The 25,335-nt window shown below is 40.4% G+C and overlaps 1 protein-coding gene across 8 annotated transcripts in view; it reads left to right on the top strand.

Moving 5' to 3' along the window:
• Positions 1 to 25,335, top strand: part of NCKAP5 (NCK associated protein 5) — a 621,685-nt gene that overhangs the window by 285,808 nt on the left and 310,542 nt on the right. For all 8 annotated transcript variants that reach the window (XM_082197111.1, XM_082197112.1, XM_082197110.1 and 5 more), the window contains one exon: positions 22,153 to 22,216. In XM_082197111.1, the coding sequence (XP_082053237.1) occupies positions 22,153 to 22,216 (64 nt within the window). The remainder of the gene's footprint in view (positions 1 to 22,152; positions 22,217 to 25,335) is intronic.

The following is a 25,335-nucleotide window of genomic DNA, read 5'->3' as shown; positions in this document are numbered from 1 at the left end:
ACTACATAATAATTTCATGACATTTTAAAGCCGGTATTAATATGTTACTGAAAAGACACTGGAATACTTTTAGAAATTAATAGTTTTCTTCTGAGTTCCTGAAATATAGTATGCCACCAACTGATGTAGTCTTTGTTGGTAATGAATTCTGGATGTAGAGTAAATTATACTTGCGTCTAGTTTCCTTTTGGGAAATGGATATTTATTGGTGTTATGTGGTTGATAATTTATGAAGTTGTGTGTGTGCACCAAAGGCCCTGTTCTGATACTATAAGAAATGTGAACCTCTTAGATCAAGCAGCAAATCTCCTTTATGCCTTGGAATGAGTGTATTTTACATGCTGCATGAGCCCTAATGAATTAGGATGCACTCATAACTCCACTTAAAAGTGAATAAGCCCCCTTGAATTTAGCATGACTTACTTCTGAGTAGACATAGTAAGGAGTTCACAGTTGAGCTGTATAATGGCATGTAGGATCAGGCATATAGGAACACTTTAAAATCTGATTGCACATGTCTCTCGGACCAGGATTCAGTGCTGTTGGTTGTGTTCTGGCTGACCATCTTCCTGACTTAGTAAGGGAGGTCTGTTTGTAGAAAGAATCAAGTGCCTTTGTTCCGGGTACCTTTCTCTGGATCACTAACTGCACCTGGAGATATATCTTGCATAGATACAAATTGTGGTATGTTAAATTCATTGTGAATATTTCATGGAACAGACGCTGTGAGTGGGCAACATGGGCAAACATGTTTGGAGTCAAATTAATCAAGCTTGGGTGGGATACCTTTCACACTGGAGACTTGATCCAATCTCTGTATGATGGTTTCAACTGTGCCATATAGCTGGTATGGGTTTGTTACTGGCCAATATTAATATTCTCAGTATTGAGTTCGTTTCTAAGTATCTCAATGTGAATTTATACATGGGCATGCTATGTTTTCAGGCCAAATAAACCATTACTTGGCTGCTCAAAACAGCAATATCTGAACCAGGCCACAGTCTAATCCTGTCATCTGCTGTTTGTGAGAAATAGGCCAAGTTGCAGCTGAAATAATCCTTGCAGTGATTCCCTGCCTTTCCCCCTTTTGCTATATATATTGTTGTGAGGTTTTTTTTGCGGGGTGGTGGTGGTGAGAGGAATAAGACTGTATGCCTGAGTTTCTACTAATTCTTATATCCAACAAGGATCCAATTGCTGGAATAGGCAGACACCTTTCTTGGTAATGGCCCCTAAGTATGGGTCATTAAGGTAATAAAGTGGCTCTATACTGTGTGTGTGTGAGAGAGAGAGAGAGAGAGAGAGAGAGAGGAAGAGAGAGAGAGTGCATACTAGAGGCTAGAAACAGGAAGTAAGCTGGGCAGCTGAGAGACAGAGTCATGCCTGATTTGCCTGATTTCTACTGGGATCCAAGGCTGTGGCTATGGGAAAAGGAAGACCTTATTGGGGTGTTAATGCTATGAGTTCCTCCATCGTAGGCTCGGGTTGTATATATGTATAAATGAATCATATATCATAAAGACACCACAGTCTCCACTGTCACTTTTTCTGAGGAAGCCGTACCCTGCATAAGCACCTGGAACCCCTGGAATCTTGCATCACTCAGAGATTGGGGTGGCATGCGACAATATAGACAAGTGTGTGTGTATGTGTGGAGAATATGAATATATATATATATATATATATATATATATATATATATATATATGGTATGTGTGTATATCTATATATCTCCATATGCCAAATTATTAAGAGTGACTGTGCTTTGTTTATAAAAATTGGCTTTTTTGAAAAGAGCCATTTCTTAACTTTATCACACAAGGTATACTTTATTAAGGACTCTGGTGGATGGCTTCTCTCGGATCCATTTGGAACCCATCCTTTTTTTTGCGTTTTATTAATGTGTGTTTATGTGTTTTTTTAATAAAAATATATATAGTGATTTTGTGCTTGATGGTTGTAGTTAATCATCAAATTGAGAAGGAACCAATGAATCTCACTCTGTCTCACTGAATAAAATATAATGAACATTTTTACTGAATAGAAAGAGAGAACCAAATTGTATCACATGCTGAGAAATGTTCTATGTTCTATAAAGAAAATTGCACAAATTTCCATTTATTTAAATGCATCTCACATTTCAACCAACTTTATAAAGAATAATTACAAAAATTATTCTATAAAGAAAATTACACAAAATTCCATTTATTAAATGCACCTCACATTTTAACCAACTTTTGAACTTTCCTTAGTATCTGTATTTCTAAAATTATGGTAATAAGTAGCATATGATACATAGGATACAAGAGAATGATTGCAAGAAATAACAGTGGATTTACTGATGTTAGTTTCAAGTGAGAGCACGTATGCAGACATTTCTTTATCAAGAGGACTTACAGTAGATTCTTCTTCCCCAGCCTTTTAAATGCTTTTGACAGATGGGCTTATCAGCTAATACACTTCCGAGTCATCTGTCTTGCATCTCCCTCAATTCTTCTGGTGGGCTTGCCACTGTTTTTATTTTTTAAAGAACTGCTTGCAAGTTTATCTGATTTAACACTTGCACAGTAGAAAAAATAGTTGAAAACTTATTCTGGGTTCACAGAGACAAAGGCCACCAACCAATCAATGTAGTGCCTAGCCATCTTTTGCCCCAAACACAGGGAGAAGTTTATTCCCCCCCCCCCCTGAGATCAGTTATGGGAAGAATACTGTATCCATACAAACAAAATGCAACAAGAACACTTTTAGTTCCATATGTATGCTTTGGATATGTAGTTAATAGCCATGCAGCAAACATATGCTTATTTTCCAATTTCTCTAATGCAGTAATTTTTAACCTGTTCCAAGAAACAAGAGCTTCCATAGCATTGGTTGCTCTGTCCACAGGGAAAAAACACACAAAGGCATTTAGAAATCACTTGGATTACATTTGTCTATGAAGGTGGACCATTCTAATCTGTACCCCATCCCTGTAGGGGAAAATTGGAGCCATAATTCCAGACTTTTTCATGAAATGGACTGACCATAACAATGGGTTAATAGCCACCACGCCCATCTCTAGACCACTTCTTCCTCAACCTAGAGCAAAAACCAAATTGAGGTTATTCTTGGTTGGAATCAAAATAGTGGATAAAGCCTTGTCATTGCCCCATCAGTGGCAGGCCTGGCACCCAAGGACTGCTGGACTTTTATGTTCCCTGACCCAACCAAGAGCTGAAGCAAGAGAATACAAGATTAGAGGCAGCCTCTCTCTGGTCTCTTGGTAAAGGAGGAGCTGGAGCCCCAGCCTTTATAGCACTTAACAGGGGACATCAACTGTTTCAATATATCCCAGAGTATTGTCTCAGAGCCCCTGGATGTCTTCTTTCCAATACTGTGAAGACTGGACTACTAGAGACCTATCTAAGACATGGCCTGGAGATCTCAGTGTCCAAGGCAGCCAAACTTGGTGCACTCTACCCTTCCCCTCACTGAGGAGACATAGTCCAACACGATGAGCCCCAGCTGCTTGAAAAGTGCCAGTAGGTCTGCATTTCTGCTAGTCACGTCTGAAAAGTGCGCCTTGTGCTGTAGCCAAACCATTTTCTGATTGAGTTCTAAGGGAAGTGGCATTGCCTGTATCATCCACTCTACTGTAGTGGTATATGTGGCCCTGGTGCTTTTATCTAGCCATTTCTGACCTAAGGGATGAATGTGGAAAGTTGCAGAACCAATGACTAATAAAGCATAGTTTTGGAGAAGCCCCAGTTTAGCACATTTTTTTTGGAGCTGTATCTTCCTGACAGCAGACTACAGAACCATGAGACAGGTGTAAAATACTCAAGCAAGAGTTTTATTTACAAACTTACAAACACAAAGCATGTGGATGTTCTCTTTTGCAGGCAAATTCAAACTGCAACTTCTCCTCCTTTAGTACAGTGGTACCTTGGGTTATATACGCTTCAGGTTACAGACGCCGCTAACCCAGAAATATTACCTCGAGTTAAGAACTTTGCTTCAGGATGAGAACAGAAATCATGCAGCGGCGGTGCAGCAGCAGGAGGCCCCATTAGCTAAAGTGGTGCTTCAGGTTAAGAACAGTTTCAGGTTAAGAACAGACCTCCAGAACGAATTACGGTCTTAACCCGAGGTACCACTGTACTCATCACCAGCTGTACCTAATCAGCCTATAAAACCACACCCAGAACTCACAGAAACAGTTCTTAAAGTTACAATCATCTTTTCTGTTTATTTGCAGAATGACTCCTAACAATTTTATTGTCCCTTGAGTTTTCCTCCCATTTGGTTACAGGGATCTTGTTGGGTTTTGCACAGCAAACCTACATCTTATGCAGGAGTTGCGTTCCTTGGGATCACGCCTAAAGCCAACATTGGCTATAGTGAAAACACATTAGGTTCAATGGTGGGTGGGATTGCCAAAGTCTTTTTTCCTGGACACCTACCCCCTTAATAATAAAAATAAAAATGCCAAGCACATAAAGCTGAATGTACACAAGTTAAATGTTCATAGGTTGTGGGCTTACTGTACTTGAAACATAGGGTAACACCTAACCTCATACGAGGACAGATTATTTATCTAGCCCATGTTCTCTATTCTAACTGACAGCAGCTCTCTCAAGTCCCCAACAGTCTTTCTCATCTCCTGGTCCTGTTTAACTGGGATTGAACTTGGGACTTTCTTTATGCAAACTATGCACTCCAAGATCTGTTCCTTTTCTGAAAATGCAAAATGCAATCTCGAATATGAAATGTAGCTTTCATTTCAATTCTTCCTTATTTAAGAGATACAGTCATACCTCTTGTTACATTCGGTTCAGGTTACATCTTTTCAGGTTGCGTCCCGCGGCGTCCTGGAAGTACCGGAAAGGGTTACTTCTGGGTTTCTCCACTCACACATACGCAGACATGCAAAAGGATGTCACGTATGCACAGAAGTGGCGAATCGTGACCCGTGCGTGCGCAGACACATGTTGTGTTCCTTTCAGGTTGTGAATGGGGCTCCGGAACGGATCTTGTTCGCAACCAGAGGTACCACTGTATATTGTACTGTGGTATACTGAATTTTCCCCATTTTAAAAAGGAGAGCGTGGTTGAGCTGGCATTCAAATCTGAAGTGTGAGAATTCTGCCCTTGAACATATGTACTATATTTCATTTTGATTTCTCAGTGGTTCAGCAGAGTTATTGGGCTGCAAACACACATACAAACCAAAAACATCCTTTCACCAAATTCAGTGTTGACAGTCAAGTTAAGCTGGGGGCGGGGGAATCCACTCACTATGCTCAGCCAGCAGATACTTGATAAAACATTCCTGGCTTGTGGCTTTTTTTTGTTTAAGTTTGTTTTCATTTGCTTCCTGTATTCTTATCATGAGAGGCTAAAGGGGAAAGTAATTTGATGGGGAGAAATTCAAAATCAAGGAGATGAACTCGAAAGCTTTACAAGGAAAAAGCAGATTACATCAATGATAAGACATCATTAGAGAAGAAGAATCCTTCAGTTATAGATAGCTGCTCAGTGAAATTTAAAAGCAAATGCATGCAAAGTAGAACTGGTCAGAAGGTTTCATTCAGAACATGAAAGACTCTGAAAAGCAATCTTTTTACTAGACAAGGCAAAACATCTACAGGTGCCCTTGATAATAGCAATATGCTGTTTTCTGGCCCTGTCTCTGCTAAGCTTGTAGAGAAAAATAATTTTCAAATCCGACTACGAGCAGAAGTAATACATTATTAATTGCTTTTCAGTTTTGATAAGCAATTGCCTTGCAAACAGAGAAAAGGGGAGGACCATTCCAGAATGCAATTTCACTTCAGCTGCTGCTGCTGGGGGGGGGGGGGCAGGATATTCTTCTGATGTCCCTTAAATGAGTGGTTAGCATTAGCAACTATTCAGCTCATCTTTGCCTGTGTTCCAAAAGGGTTGGCTCATTGTTCCTTGTTCCTTCCTTTCTGAGGAAGTCTTCGCAAGGAACACTGGCTGAGGACTTCAGGGGCCTTTGCTCTGACATGTTAAGGGTAGAGCATGTGTTCATTCCATTTGTATTCTCTGAACCTCTGTGTGTGTTAGAGGTTGTGTAGTCAAACTGATTAGCTGAAACCCACAGTTCATGAAACTTCGGTGGCCATGTCTACTATTCATTCAACCTTTTAACAAAGGGTCTCTGCATTGGATGAGTACTGTGATCTTTCCCTGGTGATGATACCACCACCTAACCTGTTAATTCTGGAGAACTCAGCTGCAGGGGCCACTTGGAACATTTGCTGCATCCAGAGAGGACATGACGCTGAGGCCCAAAAAATGCAGGTGGAAAAATCTGGTGAAGAGGATGAGTGAGAGGATTCAGGAATCCCTTGGTGATGTACCTTCTGGTGGGGAGGAGTAGCAGGAACATTCTAAAGGCTTCGGCTCAGTAGTAGAGCATCTACCCAACATGGGTGGCACTGTGGTCTAAACCACTGAGCCTCTTGGGCTTGCCAATCAGAAGGTTGACGGTTCGAATCACCGTCACAGGGTGAGCTCCCGTTGCTTTGTCCCAGCTCCTGCCAACCTAACAGTTTGAAAGCATGCTAGTGCAAGTAGATAAATAGGTACCGCTGCGGCGGGAAGGTAAATAGTGTTTCCGTGCTCTCTGGCTTCCGTCACAGTGTTCCATTGCGCCAGAAGCAGTTTAGTCATGCTGGCCACATGACCCAGAAAGTTGTCTGCCGGCTCCCTCGGCCTGAAAAGTGAGATGAGCACCACGCGCCATAGTTGCCTTTGACTGAACTTAACCTTTACCTTTACCTTGGCGCATAGGTGTCTACAGATGCTCCCAAATGTTACTAGTGTGTACCTGGATTAACATGTTCGCAGCCAGCACACATGTATGTTCATATATACACTGCTGAGAGGTTTAGAATCTTTTGTTGGAGTTACGACATTCTGCGTTCCAGTCGGAGCTGCCATTTTAATTATCCACAATGACATAAATACAGTATCGCTCTTCAGCACAGTGGGAAATTATCTTGGACCCAACTTCTTTTTAAAAGGAGACTCCATTGCTGTTGAGTGAGGTTCCTGGCTTTAGAAATAGACTGGAATCAATAGCAGGAAAGAAAGTCACCAATGCTTTTGAATATTTTTGAAGTATGTTCCACTTGTAATTTAACCACCTACACCTTTCCAGGCCTATTTTCATCCTTTACAACAGAAATTGAAAGACTATTGCATCAATAGTTAACTCTGTACTAGCTTATGTTTTATGTTTTGTTCTTCATGTTAATATAGGCTAGTATGTATTTGAATAGAATTTAAGCATGACATATAAAGGGGAGGGATGGCGTGAGAGAGTAAACCTGGTTCTTAAAGGGTTTTTACAATGGTAATAGTGTGTTGATAGCCCAGTGAAAAGGGGGTTAAGAAGCTCTTCATTGTATGACCACCCAGGAACACACTGAAGGCCATCTGTGGACTGCCACCCACAGTTTGAGAAGCACTGGGCTACATAGACATACCTCTTAAAATGCCTTTGGCATAAGTTCCCTGTTTACTAGTATAGTGGTGACCCCTGTTTCAATAGTTGATGTGTGAGGGAAATGGATTGAGAATAATAGTGGCGCAAGACACAAGCTCCTTTGTGTTTGCTTAATAATAATAATAATAAATAATACACTATCAGTGAATGTGCTTTGGTTTTTAAATAATTGAGCTCTGAAACGGCAAACTACTTCTAGTGTAACAGATGAGTTTCTGGGAGACTGAAAAAGAAAGGTAATGATCCAGAACACACTGTTTAGATGAATGCATAACATAGAGGGGAAGAGAGCACAGGGAGGCTATAAAGGTATAGATAATATTCTGCTGCTTTACAGAAGGTCAGGGAAGTTCAATCTATTATTCTCAATAATGGTTCAAGGTCCGGTACCACCAGTCTCCACAGGCTTGCAACTCTTGCTTCCTGGAGCAGGCATTAAGATTGTTTTGTTTTGTTCTGATATTGTGTACTTCTAACCCAGCCTCATGTGAGAGTCATTTAACATGGATGAGTGGCTATTATATGAAGCGCGCATAGATAGATAGATAGATAGATTCATTGCTAGTAAATTAAATGCAGGACTTTGTGAGAGATACATATATCTCACAAAGTCCTCTGTTTAATTTACTAGCAATGAAGATTAATTAAAGAAATAACACACACAACACACACACACACAACCTGATCACAACCCTAGGGAAAAAGCTAATTGATCCAGTCCAGAGCCCAGTGTGCACTCAGTGCAGATGGACTATTTGTGGAAGGACAAAATCTTTGACCGCAAAATAATGTGCCTGCATACCTGCTACTTCCATTCAAGTAATTGGGGCAGCCCTTGTGGGCAAGGAAGGAACGTTTGTATGTACATCTGAGATTGTTTGCCCATAGCTAGAGATTTGAAAGAGCTCTGAAGAAATGCTGCCAAAGTCAGATTATGTAAACTTTCATTGTAATTTCTACAAATGTTTCACCAGAGCAGGACACAGAAGGTAGCATGGATAATGCCTCCTTTTGCCCTTTGGCCAGCTTGGCTTCTGTGGTTTCAGAATATAACAAAATGACCTGTTGTTGTTGGAATTTAAACATTCCTGGCTTCACCTGGCATTTTAAAATGACTTCTATTAGTCCTTATATTTAAGCCCCTTTTTAAAGCCAAGGGGTCTCATGGTAATGATGATAATAAAGTAGAACTCTAAGTACTTGGCAGCTTGCCTAATTGTGCAAATTCCCTCCATATGCTTTTTGGATTGCAGTGTGTTGGCATGTATCATGCAATGCTGAATGCTAATACTAATTTTAAAAGCAACTTTAGGATTGATAAATCAATCACTTGATTGGTAAATCAAGAGAAAGCCGAAGGTTCTTGCAGCAAGGTTGAAGCATTCTAGGTGACCTTTTCCTGCACTTTTTATTGCATAGATTAAATTGTAGATGCCCATATAGCTGAACCTAACAAGAACATCAGAATGTGCACAATGTAGATGGGCTAACACTGTGGAAGCATTAATGCAACCAGGTTCTGTGCTGAATTTACATTCTCTTCACTTCGGTATGATACATGTGGGAGTTGCAACAGCAGAGATAATTTGGTTTGTAACCTAAGGGTTAATTCTGTTGTTAGTAAGTCAGCTAATCAAGGGGTGGGGGGGTGTTGCTTAACAACCAAGCAGATCATTGTGATCTTTGCTGAGGTAACACGGGCTCTGATAGGCTGTGTGGTTCTGAGGGAGTTTTCATCTGAATGGTTGGATGTCTCCCTGATGCGTATAAGGCATGAAATAAAAAAGACAAAACCTGTTTTTTCTCCTTAAATTATACTCTTTGTTCAGTTCTCTTAAAGTTTATTAGGATTTCTTTTCTCTCTGGGCTCCATCTGCATCATTTACGTGACACTGCTAACAATACATTCTGTAATGTTAGGTAACTACATAAGATCATTAGTTAAAACTGATGTCCACTTAGCTAAAATGTCTCATTTTATAGCTGAGCCCCAATCTTAAGGATTGCAGTTAATCACATGCAGTGCGTAATGGCAGTAGTCGCTGGCACTGCTTCCCTGGTTTCCCAGCACTGTGCACTGCTGCTGCTGCATACTGAAAGGAGGAGGCAAGGCACAGTTGCAGCTGCAGAGACACAGTGCCCCGCTGCTACATCTGTACTGCACCTAGCTCCCTGCTGCCCTGCCCCTCTCCTCAGTAACTAACAGTGATGAATGGTGTTGGGAAGCCTGGGAAGCAATGCTGGGCTGCCCTGCCAGCCACTACTGCATAATGGCCTGCATATGCATCTCTGTTTATCTGGATAAAAAGATAAATTCCAGTGGTTAGATGGAGACCAGATGAGCGTTATGATACAGACAGAGATTTAGTTGCACATCTGCATTTGCTGTGCACTTAGAATTCTTGACACAATGCATGGAAGTTTGTTGCTGGGCCTGGTTGCTAGTGGCTGGGTTCCACAAAGGGGAGGAAAGCTAGATGATGGTGGTGGTGGTTAATTAGACTTATATACCGCACTTCAGCAGGAGTTCCCAGGGTAGTACACAGCATAAAATACAAGATAAAACACAATAATTAAACCAAAACAACAGAACAACGACCCCGACTTCTGACAGATACATTTAAAAGGCTGTAGGATATTAATTAGCCCAAGGCCTGGTTGAAGAGGAGCGTTTTTGCCTGGCACCTAAAATTTATATAATGAAGGCGCCAGGTGAACTTCTTCAGAGAGAGCATCCCGCAAACGGGAAGCCACTACATGGGATCTAGTTGCTTGCATATCTTCTTGTCTGGATAGTAAGAATAGTTTTATTTCAAGTTCTGTGTATCTTTCTTTTAGTTTTTTCTCTCTCAGTCAGTATAACCTTTTCTGTTTTCAGGGTGTGTAAATGGATAGGAAATTTAAAAGTAAAAACAAACAAACAAAACCCCCTTTTAAAGAGCTTTTCTATCAGAAAAACAAAGGGCGTAACATTTACTTATACTCGGCTGTAACAACATTTTGCATCTGACAAAGTATTGGCTGTGCTCTCACACTAAGCAAATCCGTCTTCCAGAATCTTTCTGATGTTTGTGGCATCAAGATGCTTAAAACACCTGACAGGTTACCACAAAAACTGACACTGTCTTTTCATGTTGTTTCTAGTACCCATTTTCCCACAGTTACCAACTTGTCCGCCCGCCCAACACATATTTTAGCAATGTTAGCCGAGCAATTTAAATGTTTCATTAGAAAGGGAAGCTGACAGTGTTTCGCTGTCAATATAAAACCACAATATCATTAGATATAATCCCAGTCTGTTGGGTAACACAATAGGAAATCACAGGGTTAGAATGCAAATTATTAGTTCATTCATAAGAGGTGTAAAGTTGAGCTCATCAGCATAATGCCGGGTCACTGGAATCGAGTGACTATAGCATTCAAACAGGAAGCAACATGTAGCAAAGGAACACCAAAAGCTCTCCTCCTGATGCCAATCCTGGCAGTCTGAACTGTGATCAGTAAGGGAATTATTGACACAACTGTGTAGAATTGCCATTTAATAATATAAGGCAATGTAGCACTTTGCAGCTTGCAAGGCTATAGACCAGACATTGTGAACTACAGCTCCCATCAGTCCTGACAATGGTCAGGGGGGGGGGATGTAGTTCACAGCAGCTGGAGGGGGCCGAATTGGGTACCCCTGCTATACCTGGGAGAAAGTTCATTGAATTCAATGTGTCCTACTTCTGAGGAGACTTGCATAGAATTGCACTTTTTGGTGGCCAAGTTAGAATTTCTTGCCTAAATATTGGCAATAAATGGGTGTGATGGTTATGAAGACACTTTTATGTATCATTGTGTGTGTGTGTGTGTGGTTGTGCTGTGGAAGTTGAGGCAGAAGAATTCTAGTTGCTTTTTTTTTTTTGCTGTAACTGTGAGTTAAGCTAATTAACTGCAATATTCCTAAATTCACCATCTGCTTAGCAAGGAGCAAGCAGCACCTGTTTACTGAGTAAACACAAATGACTTGTATTTATGTTACTTTCTTATCTCACAGCAGTTAAGAGAAACGGCTTGTTAAACTGGCATACAAACCTTTAATTCATACTGCTTGTTAATGTGCTTAATCACAAGATTGAAAAAGTAAGCCTGCAATTCTTGGAAAACATTATGTTCTGTATGCCAACCCTAGTAAGTATCCCACAATGGCAATCACATGATTAAGATCAGTTAAAAGGTCAACTGTTAATAAAAGCCTACTGCCTTTCTCTAGATTGCAGACACCAGGAGCATCCTGTTGCAAAAATCAATACACATTGGTATTAATTAATTGGACTTTTAAACATAGTGTTGGATGTAATAAACCCATTACGTACGTAAGTTCTTGGAAATTATTAATCAACAGTCAACTCCTGATTTTAAAAAAACATAATTTATTGCATATGAAGCAGCGAGCCATCTCTGTTATCCAGTATCCATCTTGCTTCATCACACATGCATTTTTATTTATTTTAATAATTTATATACTGCGTAACATCAAAGTTTCTAAGCTATGCACAACAGGGATACAGCCTAAAGGCAGTTACATTTAATGGTAAAATCAGAAAGTCTCACTTAAATTTCCTGTGGAAATAATAATAAAGTCTTCACCAGGAACTCGGAGGGAGCCTGTCTGATCTCAGATGGAATGGAGTATCATGAGATTGGGCCCACAGTACTGAACACATGGCTCCAGTGGATATGAGCTGGACATCTGAGCCATGGGGGGACATTAACAGTGACCCCCACCAGAAAACAATGATTAAACCGGGTGGTCTGTCTTACATGCTTTAATATTTTCTTCCCCTTTCTTCCTGGGTGGTTTTTAATTAATTGGTCTAAAGAGGCTCTGGAGTAACGTTTTCCTGAGAAGACCAGACAGAAACTAACATATCCGGTGTCTCTTTAAATTTGATACTTTATGGGCATGGAGTAGTATGTTTTCTGAAAACAAGTCCCTTGGTGTGTTTCTTACAGGAAGCAAACAAACAAGGGGGCAAGGCAAGGCTAAAGAAAACACCACCCGCACAAAAGACAAAACCCACAACAAAACTACATGTTGTGTAGTTATGCACTTCAAATGTTGAACTTTTGCTGGATAAAGAACAGTTTGTTACCTGAATTGTTTTATAGCAGGGGTGGCCAACTCCCAAGAGGCTGCGATCTGGCAGTGATCTACCCCCTTTTTGGGGGTTCAGATCAAAGTTGTTGAGCTTTTTTTTAGGAAGGAGGGGGGCCATTTTTTGGGGGTTCAAGTAAAAGTTGTTGAGCGCCATTTCCCGCTGCTATCCTGGATTGTTAGATATCCTGTAGACTGTCCCCTGGACAGATGAGGCTGCTGATCCCTTATTTTCAAATCTGAAAGTTTACAGCTATGGTTGTTGAGCTTCTTTGGGGGTGGGGGCAGTGATCTACCAAAAATGTCCAGTGATCTACTGATGGATCACGATCTATCTGTTGGACGTGGCTGTTTTATAGCATTTATTTTCTCCCTTCCTTAGTCCAGTCACCATTGGCAGATGGTTCTAGGACTCACTATATTTCCACCATGCCAGGGCTCACCCATGTAAGAGCTGATCCACTGGTGTAGGAGAGGATAAAAGCCCTCTTGGCGTTTACTCCGCATGTGGCACTCTCGTCACTGTAGTTCTTGTTTCTTTTTTAAAAAACAAAAAACTATCCAAAATGCAGCAATGGAGACTGCAATCTGCAGTAGAAGGGCCAGCAAGGTGAGAAGGGCAACTAAACCCCTGCCTTGTATTTTTCTTCTGGGAGAAAAGAATAGAGGTAACTGTATTTCTGGTATCATTTGCCCTAAATAGTCTGTTTCTAGGTTTTCCCCAAGTTGCCTTCATCTTTTATATACAGTGGTACCTCGGGTTACATATGCTTCAGGTTACATATGCTTCAGGTTACAGACTCTGCTAACCCAGAAATAGTGCTTCAGGTTAAGAACTTTGCTTCAGGATGAGAACAGAATTCGTGCTCCGGCGGCGCAGCAGCAGCAGGAGGCCCAATTAGCTAAAGTGGTGCTTCAGGTTAAGAACAGTTCCAGGTTAAGAACAGACTTCCAGAACGAATTAAGTACTTAACCCGAGGTACCACTGTAGTTAATGTGTTGGTAGCCAAATCTGGTTTCAGCCGTAAAGTGTTGCATCCGAACCAGTGCTTAGGCTACGTTTTCCTGCTCCAGGAAATGAGGAACAAGGCTGGGCTCGCTCAGACTGCATGCAGCAGCAGAGAGCCCCATGCACAACTTGGTTTGCATAACTATGATGTATGGCTAGCCTTTGTTAGGCCAATTGCCATTTGGCTATTGTCTGGAGTTAGCCAACAGGCTACCAGCTGACACCTCTTTTCTAAATACACAAGTCTTCGGCATGCTTTAAATATTGTAGGATAGCAACAGTTATTGACATGCAAATGACTTTTTCCAGTGCTATATTCCACTTTGGAGATTAAAAATCCAGTAATGACTGTTAGGACTCCTCTAGAAGGTGATAAATCATGGCTAATCGTTGAAGGAAGAAAGCTGTAGTGATTGTGTGCTAACTACAGTCCTAGTTAAACTTGTAAATTAATTAATTGTGGCCGCATCTCCTTGGGCTGGATTCTTATAAACTTAATGAGAACAATCATGGTCAGTATTTGCTTGTGGTGGCATGCATGGCATTGAAGGCAGCAGCAATATATAGTGTTTTAGGCTAGAATAAGCACTATGCAAGAGCACTGACTTACTGGTTTTGGATGTGCTGCCTGTCAAATGATGTGGAGAAAACTAGGTCCTAGATACTTTCAGTGGTTAAAGAGGGCTTCATATTAGTGGGTATTAATAAAGAGAGAGTGTGTGTGTGCACTTGAACAGCTGTCACCGTTTATTATTTTATTTTATTTTATTTTACATTGTGTAACATTAAAGTCTGTCCTACGTTAATTTAGGCCACATTTTACTTTGCAAAACACAACTTACCCAGACAATGAAAGGTATTTCCTTACCTGACTTTCAAAAATAGTGGCATAGCACATGGGTGTTTTGTAGTTAGACAAGTTGTGTACATGACCTCATTTGTTGTTAGCCCAGGAGGGTGCCAAAACTTCCTCAGTTGTTGCTTCTTTGTCATCCTATTTAAACATGCAAGACTTCACAGCTGATGTAACAGAGCACAAAATGTTAAGTGAGAAGGATGCATTGAGAGATGAATGCATTATGCAGCTTTGATTGTATAAAAAATATTGTGCAATGTTCCTTTGCACCATGAAACAAAGTTACAGGTAGTTTTGAGACTTACAGTGCAAACTGAATCATGACTGCTCATGATCCTGCTGAATTTAATGAGGCTTACTCCCATGTCTGTGGGGGTTAGGATTGCATGAGGGTTAGGATTGCATCCTAAGGCACTATTGAGTAGCGCAAGGGTGGAGAACCTGTCAGACCCACTGAGACAAAAAGTTTCCCCACCCCTGGTCTAATGTATCTGAATAAAAGCAAGAACCAGCCACTGAGATTTCTTAATTGGTTTTTCATAGAACTGTAGAGTTGGAGAGGACCTTGAGGATCATCTAGTCCAGCCCCCTGCCACACAGGAATATGCAGCTGTCCCTTATGGGAATCGAACTGTTGCTGTTGTCAGCACCACACTCTAGCCAACTGAGCTATCCTGCTCACGGGGTATGCTTTCCCAGAGCTACGTAAAATGCACTGAAAAGCCAGGTACCCATTATTGTACAGTACATTTATATATTAATATTGTCAGAGGAGCCTGAATTATTAGAATCATAGAATCATAGAGTTGGAAGAGACCACAAGGGCCCTCGAGTCCAACCCCCTGCCAAGCAGGAAACACCATCAGAGCACTCCTGACATATGGTTGTCAAGCCTCTGTTTAAAGACCTCCAAAGGAGGAGACTCCACCACACTCCTTGGCAGCAAATTCCACTGTTGAACAGCTCTTACTGTCAGGAAGTTCTTCCTAATGTTTAGGTGGAATCTTCTTTCTTGTAGTTTGGATCCATTGCTCCGTGTCCGCTTCTCTGGAGCAGCAGAAAACAACCTTTCTCCCTCCTCTATGTGACATCCTTTTATATACTTGAACATATTAAATGATGCTAACACACTTTTCTTTTGTTGAAGACTTTATTTTTATTTTTCAACACATACATTCCAAGTACTGTTAGCACTGAGTTGACTTATACATCTCAATGAGCCAAGGTACTTTGTTAGGAAGGAGTCTGTGAGCTTCTCAAATCCTTCTCAACTACCCCCATTCCTTCATTGTGGCTGTGAGGAAGAGGCTGGGAGATTTCATTTCATTTGCTTCAATAGCCCATGGTTGAAGTTGCCTTGTTTCAACAAGTCATAGTTAATCACAGCTTGTTGCCCTTCAATTCACTCTTCTTTGCGCCTCACATTCCTTGACTCCTGCACTCAACTAACTGGGGATAAATTACGTTGAGAGGGAGAATCCAATGTCATTGGAGGCCTGGCTTGGTATATAGTTTAAGGTTGTTTGTATGTAAAGTAGAGCTGTAGGCCTCATTGCAAAGACCTAAGGGGCCTGATAAATCCCACACACATTATGTTTGACGTCCCTGTTGTAAGCAATGGTATGGATTATAAGGATCAAGCCCTGCAGAACAGGACATAGTTTTACTGTGCAATTATTGAAGGTAGGCCTGCAATCTATTTTTGGAATGTGTAGGTCATAGTGTCAATAACTGACTGTCAATTCCATCAGATTTATTTTACATATTTGCCTTATTATGTTCCGTTTATCCCTTTGCATTCCTTTATGTCTTGTCCAGTCATTTTTGAGGGACTTACTCTGGAGCAGAACCTTGCACTGGCAGATGACACCTTTTTATCTGATGCTCAGCTCCTGAACCATGTGGCTAACTGGCCTTACAAGTTTTGTTTCCTAATTAGATGAGTTGAGTTTTTATAATGAGAGGAGTCATTAGAAGGCAGGATTAAAAACCAGCCCTGCTTTTAGGGTTCTTTAACATACCTGCCAGCATTATGGAGATGAACGATGCCCAATAGGTATAACTGTTCATGATTTTGCAAATGGCATAATCTATTAATGTGAGCTTATTAGTGTGCTAATGGAGATACACTAAAAGCAAGACAATTCTCGGAAGCAGAACCTTGGTTTTGACAGGTAAAAATGGAAGTCCTTTTTCTTTTAGCCTTGAACAATTTGCCTGAACTATTATTATACATTTGTATGCTTGCATAAAAGAGTGCATGTATCTGGTCTGACCCTTTTATAGTTTGAATTTTTGCTCAGAAAAGATTATCTACTTTCAGGATCCTTACCCCAATACCCCATTTTACTTTTGGAGCAGAATAGAGCTTGCTACATGTAGTATATTCATTTTAATACAACATCTGAGATACACACACACATATATATAATTCACTCTGTGTCACAAAAGGTATTTTCTTTATTAGCAATTTATTTATTACAATTGCTTATGTGTTGATTTCTTCACTTCTATAAAGATTGTTTCAAAGCACAGCTGTGTTTAGCTTTGTATTTCGTGTAAAAATCATGAATATGTTGGAATAGTGTAGTAGAATTTTAGTGTGCATGTGTGGGGACAGGATAGGAATTGCTACTAATTCCACGAAGTATGCTGTTGGTATATATTGGAGCTAAGATGATATCTGGAACAGGACTGCTGCCAAGGATTTGCCATTTGCTGGGGCCCTACACCCCAGCAGGGAGGTCACTGACAAGAGACCCCTAGACTTGGGGCATTGAGGAGGTAGATTAAGTTGGTGTTTGTGGAGTGTGTCGTTTCAAAGGTCCAGCAAAACCTGGACTTGACACTGATAAAAGAGAGGTTAAGATTTGAGTACCAGTTCCCTCTACTCAAACTGACTGGTCCCATTTTGAGTTTGGTGCAGCTCCATTCAATCTGTATCTTCCTCAAAATAGGTCTTGCACCCTACCCATTCCTATTTCCTCACTTTCCCAAAGGAGAAGAGATTTTGTAGCGTGCACAACAAGCAGCAGAGGGATAAGTTGACCTGAGAGATCCCTGTGGAGCCTTAGCATGGCTGCACTGGGTATGCAAAATGTTACCTGCTGCCTGGTATTATGAGACTTGCATGGCAGTGTTCTGATCCAATGCCAGATCACACACAGAAGGAAGCATGGGTTGGTCAGGACCATGGATAGTTCCAAGTTAGCCACTTGCTCCAGCAAAGGTTGAGAGACTGAGCCTTTTTAAGCTCCTGCTCTTAGACTACCTCTCTTGGGTTCTACCCACTTGTCACTAACTCTAGGTTCTTAAAGCCCATTCCTCTAAGAGGGGCGCTCTGTTCCCTAGCCTGGTGCATTCCCTACATTGCTGGACTGTAGAGGTACTGGGGGAGGTATTTGGTTCCTCAGGTACCTATAAAGATCCAAATTCTCGCCCTACTGATACAGGAAGTTCTTCTGGGGGCTCATATTCCTCAGCCTTGGACTCAGTTGTTTCCTGATCCTTCAACATCAGGTTCAGAGCATCTGATCTGTCCCCTTAGCTAGAAAGTCTGCAGCCTCTGACTCCATGTTGTAACCACTGCTGCACTCTGGGCTTGTAACATGCATCCATGGAGAAGATCTTTATGATTCAGTTCTGTTTTTTCCTTGTCCCTCTTCCTATTCACCATGATGTGGTCTCAAATAGCATGATGGTCCACTTCAGAAAAGGGTGTGTGTCTGTTGGCCTTTCATGCCCTATTTAGTCTGTCTTCTATTACTGTTGTCCTTGTGCTACAGAGGCATACATGGGTGTTTTATTGCCCAGGCAAATATATAGGGAGGGAGGAGACACAAATAAATTTTAAATAATATTTTGTTTTTATATAATTTGTGAAGCCCCAAGTCTAGCACTGTTGATTTCTATAGATGCTTTAAACTCTGTTTATGAACCTTACAGTTTGATATAGAACTATAGCTAATGAATTATCCAGAATCACAATTGACAAAACATTATAGTTGTCTTTTACATTAAGTTTTCACTTTTCTTTAATGCTTGTTTTAGGATGAGAGATGGACAATAATTTCATATGGGACAAATCAAAATACTGGGCTCAGTATTTCATCATGGGGATATTGGACTGAATTTGGTTGACCCAGAAGCAGTTAAATTGAATCATAAGTGTAGTACTCTGAAACATTTTTAGTTTCAATTTACTTAAGTTGACTTATTTTGTGTATAAAATCAGCTTAAAGAGTGCTGATTGATTTTGATTCTATACTAAATGTTTGCAGGTGTTATTCAAAATAAAATAAAAAATTAGCTTTTGTGGTCTAACATTCAAACTTTTGATGCAACTTGAGATTGCTGGATAAAACTGAGGATTAAAAAAATCAACAGCATTGTGTCAGAAAGTGAAATGTTATTAGTGAAGTTCAAATGAGGTTTCGGGATTCTCAAAGACTCTGGAGACATTTAGCTGCCTTTCCTTTCCTATGTAGAATTGAATAGGGGCAGTCAATCAGTGCTTTCACTTTCCTCATGGAATGAATAAAGCTGAGGCTTTTATTTACAGACAGCTGAGATAAAGGAAAGGAACTGTGTGGTGGCCTGCATTGTTTCTACCAGCTATAATCTAATGTTGCTTCCACAGTCCTCCTCCCTGCCCCAGATATTTTTTTCTGAATAAAGAGCTCAAGGAATAATTCCTTTGGCATTAGTTTCTTAGTCCAAGATTATTCACATGTGTGAGAGTTGTTCCACTACAGCCTAAAAATGACTAAAGCAGCAAACCAGTACAGAAGCACAATTTGACCATTGGCTAGAACTAGCCGTACAGTCTGTAGCTGACTGCTCAAAAGTAAGCCCCCTCCAGTTCAACTGGACACACTTTCAGGTAAGACTGTATAGGATTGCAGGCTAAATCCCCGAAACATGATCAACTGCTTTGTAATTTTCTTGGGTCAGCATTTTATGCAGGGCATCATTAAAAAACAAACAGTAAATGAAGCTGGTGGTTGCTAATATACTGTGAGGTGCTGAACTTGCAGTTTATAGATTGCCCTTTTTAATGAAATAGCATCAAGGTCTTAAAAAAAGTTTAGAGCATGATTTATAAATCTACTTTATGAAAACCCCACAGCCACAGAAGTTTCTTTTACCATGTACCTTGTTCCGTTAATAGCAAGAACAGAAACTTTATTCAAAACTTGAGAATCAAAACAATGGTTATTGTAAGTGACATTCAATATTTATACTAGCTACAATTTTAAGATACTGAAAGTCTGGAAATGGAAATGGAGAACCATGTTTTGTTGACTCCCCCACCCTTGAAAAACAAAAACAAAATAAAAATGCTTTTAACTTGCCTTGTAATTTTTCTTTTCCATGAAAACTCTGTAGAATTTGGGGGCATTATTTTAGATGGATCCTTAGCAAATTGGTAACAACAAGAACAACATTACAAAACATCTGAAGAAGTGTGCATGCACACGAAAGCTCATACCAAGAACTAACTTAGTTGGTCTTTAAGGTGCTACTGGAAGGAATTTTTTTATTTTAACATTACAAAAGGTATTCATACAAACTGAGAGCCTAGGTATGTGTACAGAGTTTCTTTATTAAGTGTTGAGATACACAAAATATGGCTTGATAATGAAGGGAAAACTGCATATAAGAATTAAGCAGCATGTAAGAGTGGGTAAATTATCAATCAAAATAACATATTAAGGACACAGAAAAGAATAGAATGAAGAGTTTTTAATTTGCATTACTTTTTTAAAAAATAGAGGTTCCAATTGCTCTGCAGACATAGGGAAAATGGGCAATAAATATGTAAGAAGCTAATTTATTAACTTGGTTCCTGCCTATTATGGGGAAGACAAGGAGACTAGTTTGCTGTCTGAAGACATAACTTTTCAAACACAATGACTATCAGTTGCAATGTATCCTGTGGATCCTCATAAATCTCTATAGAGCAGGCTTTTTTATTCCTCACTCTGCAGGCTTTTTTTTACCCACAGCTCTTCCCAACAGATTGGTTCACAAAAGAGCATTGCTGGCTCCGTCTTCTCACTCATACTTTATCCAGTCCTACGCAGTGGGGTTCATTGGCAGTGAATGTGTCTAGGAAGGAGTTGCTGTCAGCATTGTTGACACTTTCAAAGAACTTTCTTGTAGAACTGTCAAGGAAGTCATTATGGTGTGCATTAGTTGTATCGTGTGTGTTTTAAGTATAGCGGTTGTTATTGGCAGTGTTGATTCCAAAAATTTATGTTGGTATTTGGGCAAGATGCACTTAGAGGTACTGTTGACCAGAAGCAAGCTGAACAAAGTGATACTCCTCTCAGAGCTTCTTGGGTGCTCTGGGCAAAGTGAGAATGGTCTTGGGAGTTTAGCAGGTGGAGGAGACTCTTGAGAGTCCCATGGACTGCAAAAAGATCAAACCTATCCCTTCTGAAGGAAATCAGCCCTGAGTGCTCACTGGAAGGACAGATCGTGAAGCTGAGGCTCCAATCCTTTTCCACCTCATGAGAAGAGAAGACTCCCTAGAAAAGACCCTGATGTTGGGAAAGATGGAGGGCACAAGGAGAAGGGGACGACAGAGGACGAGATGGTTGGACAGTGTTCTCGAAGCTACCAGCATGAGTTTGACCAAACTGCGGGAGGCAGTGAAGACAGGAGTGCCTGGCATGCTCTGGTCCACGGGGTCACGAAGAGTCGGACATGACTAAATGACTAAACAACAACAAATCTTGAACCTCTGTGGAGCTATCTTTGCCTGTGAAACCTGTGACTGTTAGGGAAGAACACATGTAGGGAGGGAATAGGAGCATGGCGGCTAGTCCCACATGTAACCACTTGATTGTACAATACCTACATGTAGTCATTTGCCATGGTTTTTTGTATGGGCTTATGGGTACAAACTTTTATGGACATGCAAAATGGGTATAGGGATGGCTGAGGGAACATGGAAAGATGGGTCCACATTAAATCAGCCATCTGTACAATTTCTATGCATTTTCAGGCTTGTGTACATGGTTTAGGACCATATATAGGAACAGTACAACTCGTGCTACTCCCCAATCATGCATCCTGTTTTATTCTCTTAAGATTCTTTGAAATGAATGATATAGAGATGGAGTTTCTTTTTAAAAGAGATGGGTTATCATTTCTTCTAAACTTCATATTTTTGGTATTGAAAAAGTTCATGTTTTTGGTCTTTTAAAAACACCTTTCAGTTTGCTTTTAAGTCTACTTTACTTTTGTTGCAGAAGTTAGGGAAGTAAGTGTGTTATCACAGAGTAGAATAAAAGTCATATGCAGAACTATAGACCATTTATTAAACAATACTGTATACCAAAAGTGGAGTTTTCACATACAGTTATGATCGCAAACCACTTTTGGGTTCCCACACCCTGGGAAATAGTAGGTGCTTATATGTATCCATTTCGCTGTCAAGAAATACAACAAAAGCATACAAGTGCTTTAAAATATATGTTATAAAATATGGCAGATAAATCAGTTTCTGCCAAGGGGGGTTGCCGCATTGATGAGCAAGAATGCTATGGTGACATACAAATGATACATTTTCCCAGCTGGTGAAAAACGAGCTCCTTTTTATGCTTTTCTTCTTTCCACAGGGAGAAGCTGTCTGTGGCTCGTCTACAGCAGGAAGTTGCGCGAAGTAAGAGTGACAGAACAATGGTAAGTTTTGGCTTTGCATTTGTGATTTGTCCTGTTCCCATTCAGGCTTCACACACACTGTCTTTGTCTGTGATTACAATCAAAATGTAAACGTTCGATTTTACAGATGATGAAATCATAACACCGCTTAGAAAGAGATCACTTCTTTTGATAGCAGGAAGTGGTAGAGAATCCCAGGAAAACATTATCGGCCATCATAGTGGCTTGCTTTGACTCCTGATGACCATATGAAAAATCATGCTCATTAGGTGCATAAATAGGCAATTTTAAGATTGAAATCAGATACACTTCATTAGTAATTAATCACCCAGTGCTAGCTATGGAGAATGGACAAAGAAAACCATGGAAACATGTGAAAGATTGATCATGCTCATTCTTAAGTCTTTCTTTCCATTCACCTTTTCCATACTCCATGGAAATCATTTTCCTGCTGTTACAGTGTGAAGCTAGAACTTGGCAGTAGCTTGGTTTATAACTGTGACCACAATTTTAGTGAGCCTTCTTGCACTTTTTCTTTCTATACAATACCTTTCTGAATGTAGCCTGGTTGTGTTGGTCTCCCCCCCCCCCCCAGGATGAAGATAATGTTCCTGTGTTGGCTAAGTGAAACCCAAGGATTAAAAACAAAAGGCCCCATCCCTCTCTGTCATTTCTCATACCCATATACAAGCATGCATTATAAAATGCAAACACAAGGTCTTGAACTGGCAGTCTCTAGTTATGATGACCATCCAAGCTCTTAACAAAGGCAGTACTACAGAGATCAGCCAGTCCACGGTCAAGGAAGGCTGCCTCTTTACAGTGGTAGGTCAGGTGAGGTGACTGTTCCTGACTGCAGTTAAAGCATCAACTTTATTGCTTATTGATCTTCTCAAGAGATAGTCTCTTCATGCCTGCTACACTTTGCCTTTCCCTTTACAGGAGCTGCAATACACTTGATGGTCAGGCACTAGCACTAGTTCATATATTACTGCATTTAATCAAACTGCAGAAATATGAGTGACCTACTTCTGATTCACTGTAAAATAAATTATATTTGAAGTGGGACTTATTTTTCTTGCAGTGATTTGGAAGCACACACACACACGTTCGCATCTGTAAGTTCCATCCTAAACACTAATTGCATGTTTGTTGAAGTTGAGTTCTTATTTATCATATTTCATACTTCACCATCTTATGTTTGCCCTTCATTTGTCAATTCAGTTTTGAATGCAATTATTAGGTAACACACAGTTTCTCAAAAAATGTAACTTGAAAAACAAGACATTGCACATACTTTTGTAAACCAAGAAATCTTTAATAAAAATATGTTTAAATGAATAAATAAAATCACTTAAGCAATAAGAATCTAAGGTCAGATATGGGGGCTCCAAGTGTTGGTTGGCCAGAGGTGTCATTCATCTTTATGCCAGGGGTACACAAATGCTACCTTCCCCACTAGTAAAATGCAAAAGTCTCTTCAAGGAACTCTTCAAGGAACTCTCAAGTGGGCAGAAGAGAAAGTACTTCAGTTCACAGTGTGAAAACACGCATCGTCACTTCACAAATTTTCTAGCTGGTATACACATTAAAATGGAATAAATATAGAAAATCTAACATTAAATTCCAAAACAGCCACATGTAGGCAATGTAAGAAAAGAAAAAAACAAGCCATGAGTAAATCCCACTGAAAACCACTAAAAAGCACCCAACTGTCATCTAGTGCAACGTAGGTTGAAGCCATACTGTTTTTAAGTGCAGCTTGTGGAAGAACTTACCTTCGGCATTGCATCCTAATGCCTGATTGGGCCAGGTGCTGTTGTAAGGATTTGTCAGTTTCCTGAGTTTCATCACACCATTGGCTGGAGCATGCCTTAGGCTGCTGAACTGAGTGTTAGTAGTGACTGCTTGAACAGAAGCCGCAGCTGCAGCAGCAGGATGCTAATTGCGACCAGCATCTTTCCCAGTTTAACCACTTGTGTGGCCTGGCTGTGGCAAATATCAGTGCTAGGCCCTCTGATGATGTTGACTCTTAGCCCTCAGGCAAGAGTAGCTGCACCCTGCTGCTCCTGGTGCTCAGTGGTAGGTCTGAACTCACTGAGGATGAAAAGCAGCAATGAGCAGGCACCGTGATTTGAAGCATTGGTCCCTTGCTTATAGGTCAGCACCAATAAATCCATTTACATGATTGTCATTTTCTACTGATAACAAGACTCTGGTTAAAAAGGAACCCATGCAACCTCTGGGCTAAGAGTCTCCTAAAGCTGTGTCTGAATGTAGACAATGGCAGAATGTAAGGATGATCTAATCGAATGATAAGGTGTATCTAATCTAATGATCCAATAATGTATATCTGGTCTATGATACACTGGGTGGTTCTTGAATTCATTTTGATAGACTTCCAGTAATCATTCTATCAAGGAGGGTTCCTTAATATCACATATGTATTTGTTTAAATAGAAAGTTCATTGGAACTTTCCGTGTTCAACACGATTTGTAAACAGATGAAGTGAAAAGGGCCCTTTTCAATTGTGACTTGTAATAGTGCATTTATTGTTGGCTTTTTAATATTTGCCACCTGTATCTCTGCAACACCTGTAGATCTGGAGCAAGAACGTGTAGCATGAGAACTTTTTGACCTCTGTGTCTTGCACTTTCCATTTGTCCCAAGATTTCCATGCCTTCATAGAAAACAGTTTCTAGTTTATACTGTTGCTTTCTCAACATGAATAGTGTTAAGAACATGCTGTGTGGGATTTCATTCCATTCGTACAAGGTTTGGTGTTAATCTCCCTTCTGACTATAACCAGCTGAACATTTCATCTGTAGCATTTGTAAGAAAGAAAAGGTTGTGACACTATCCCAGGTAGCAAACTGAAGTCACTGCAGCAGAAATTAGTGGACCAGTATAACAGTAGCATTTGCAGCACAAAGGTGGTTTCACATACCTGTCAAAAACAGTACATGCTCATACTCAGAACAAATAAGTGGCACCTGTATAATAGTTGCATTTACAGAACACATTTCTTGTCAGAGGGGAAAGGCTGTTCAAGTTTCCCTGTATCTGAATGTGACTCAGATTCATTTTGAAATGTCATGGGCCACTTGGCTCTGTCAGGAAGTGGCATGTTTTGACGGCT

Source organism: Podarcis vaucheri, assembly GCF_965113315.1.
Source record: "Podarcis vaucheri genome assembly, chromosome: 1".
In the NCBI taxonomy this organism is placed as follows: Eukaryota; Metazoa; Chordata; class Lepidosauria; order Squamata; family Lacertidae; genus Podarcis; species Podarcis vaucheri.
Note: the sequence above shows the minus strand (reverse complement) of the source record. Positions and strands in the feature narration are given on the sequence as shown.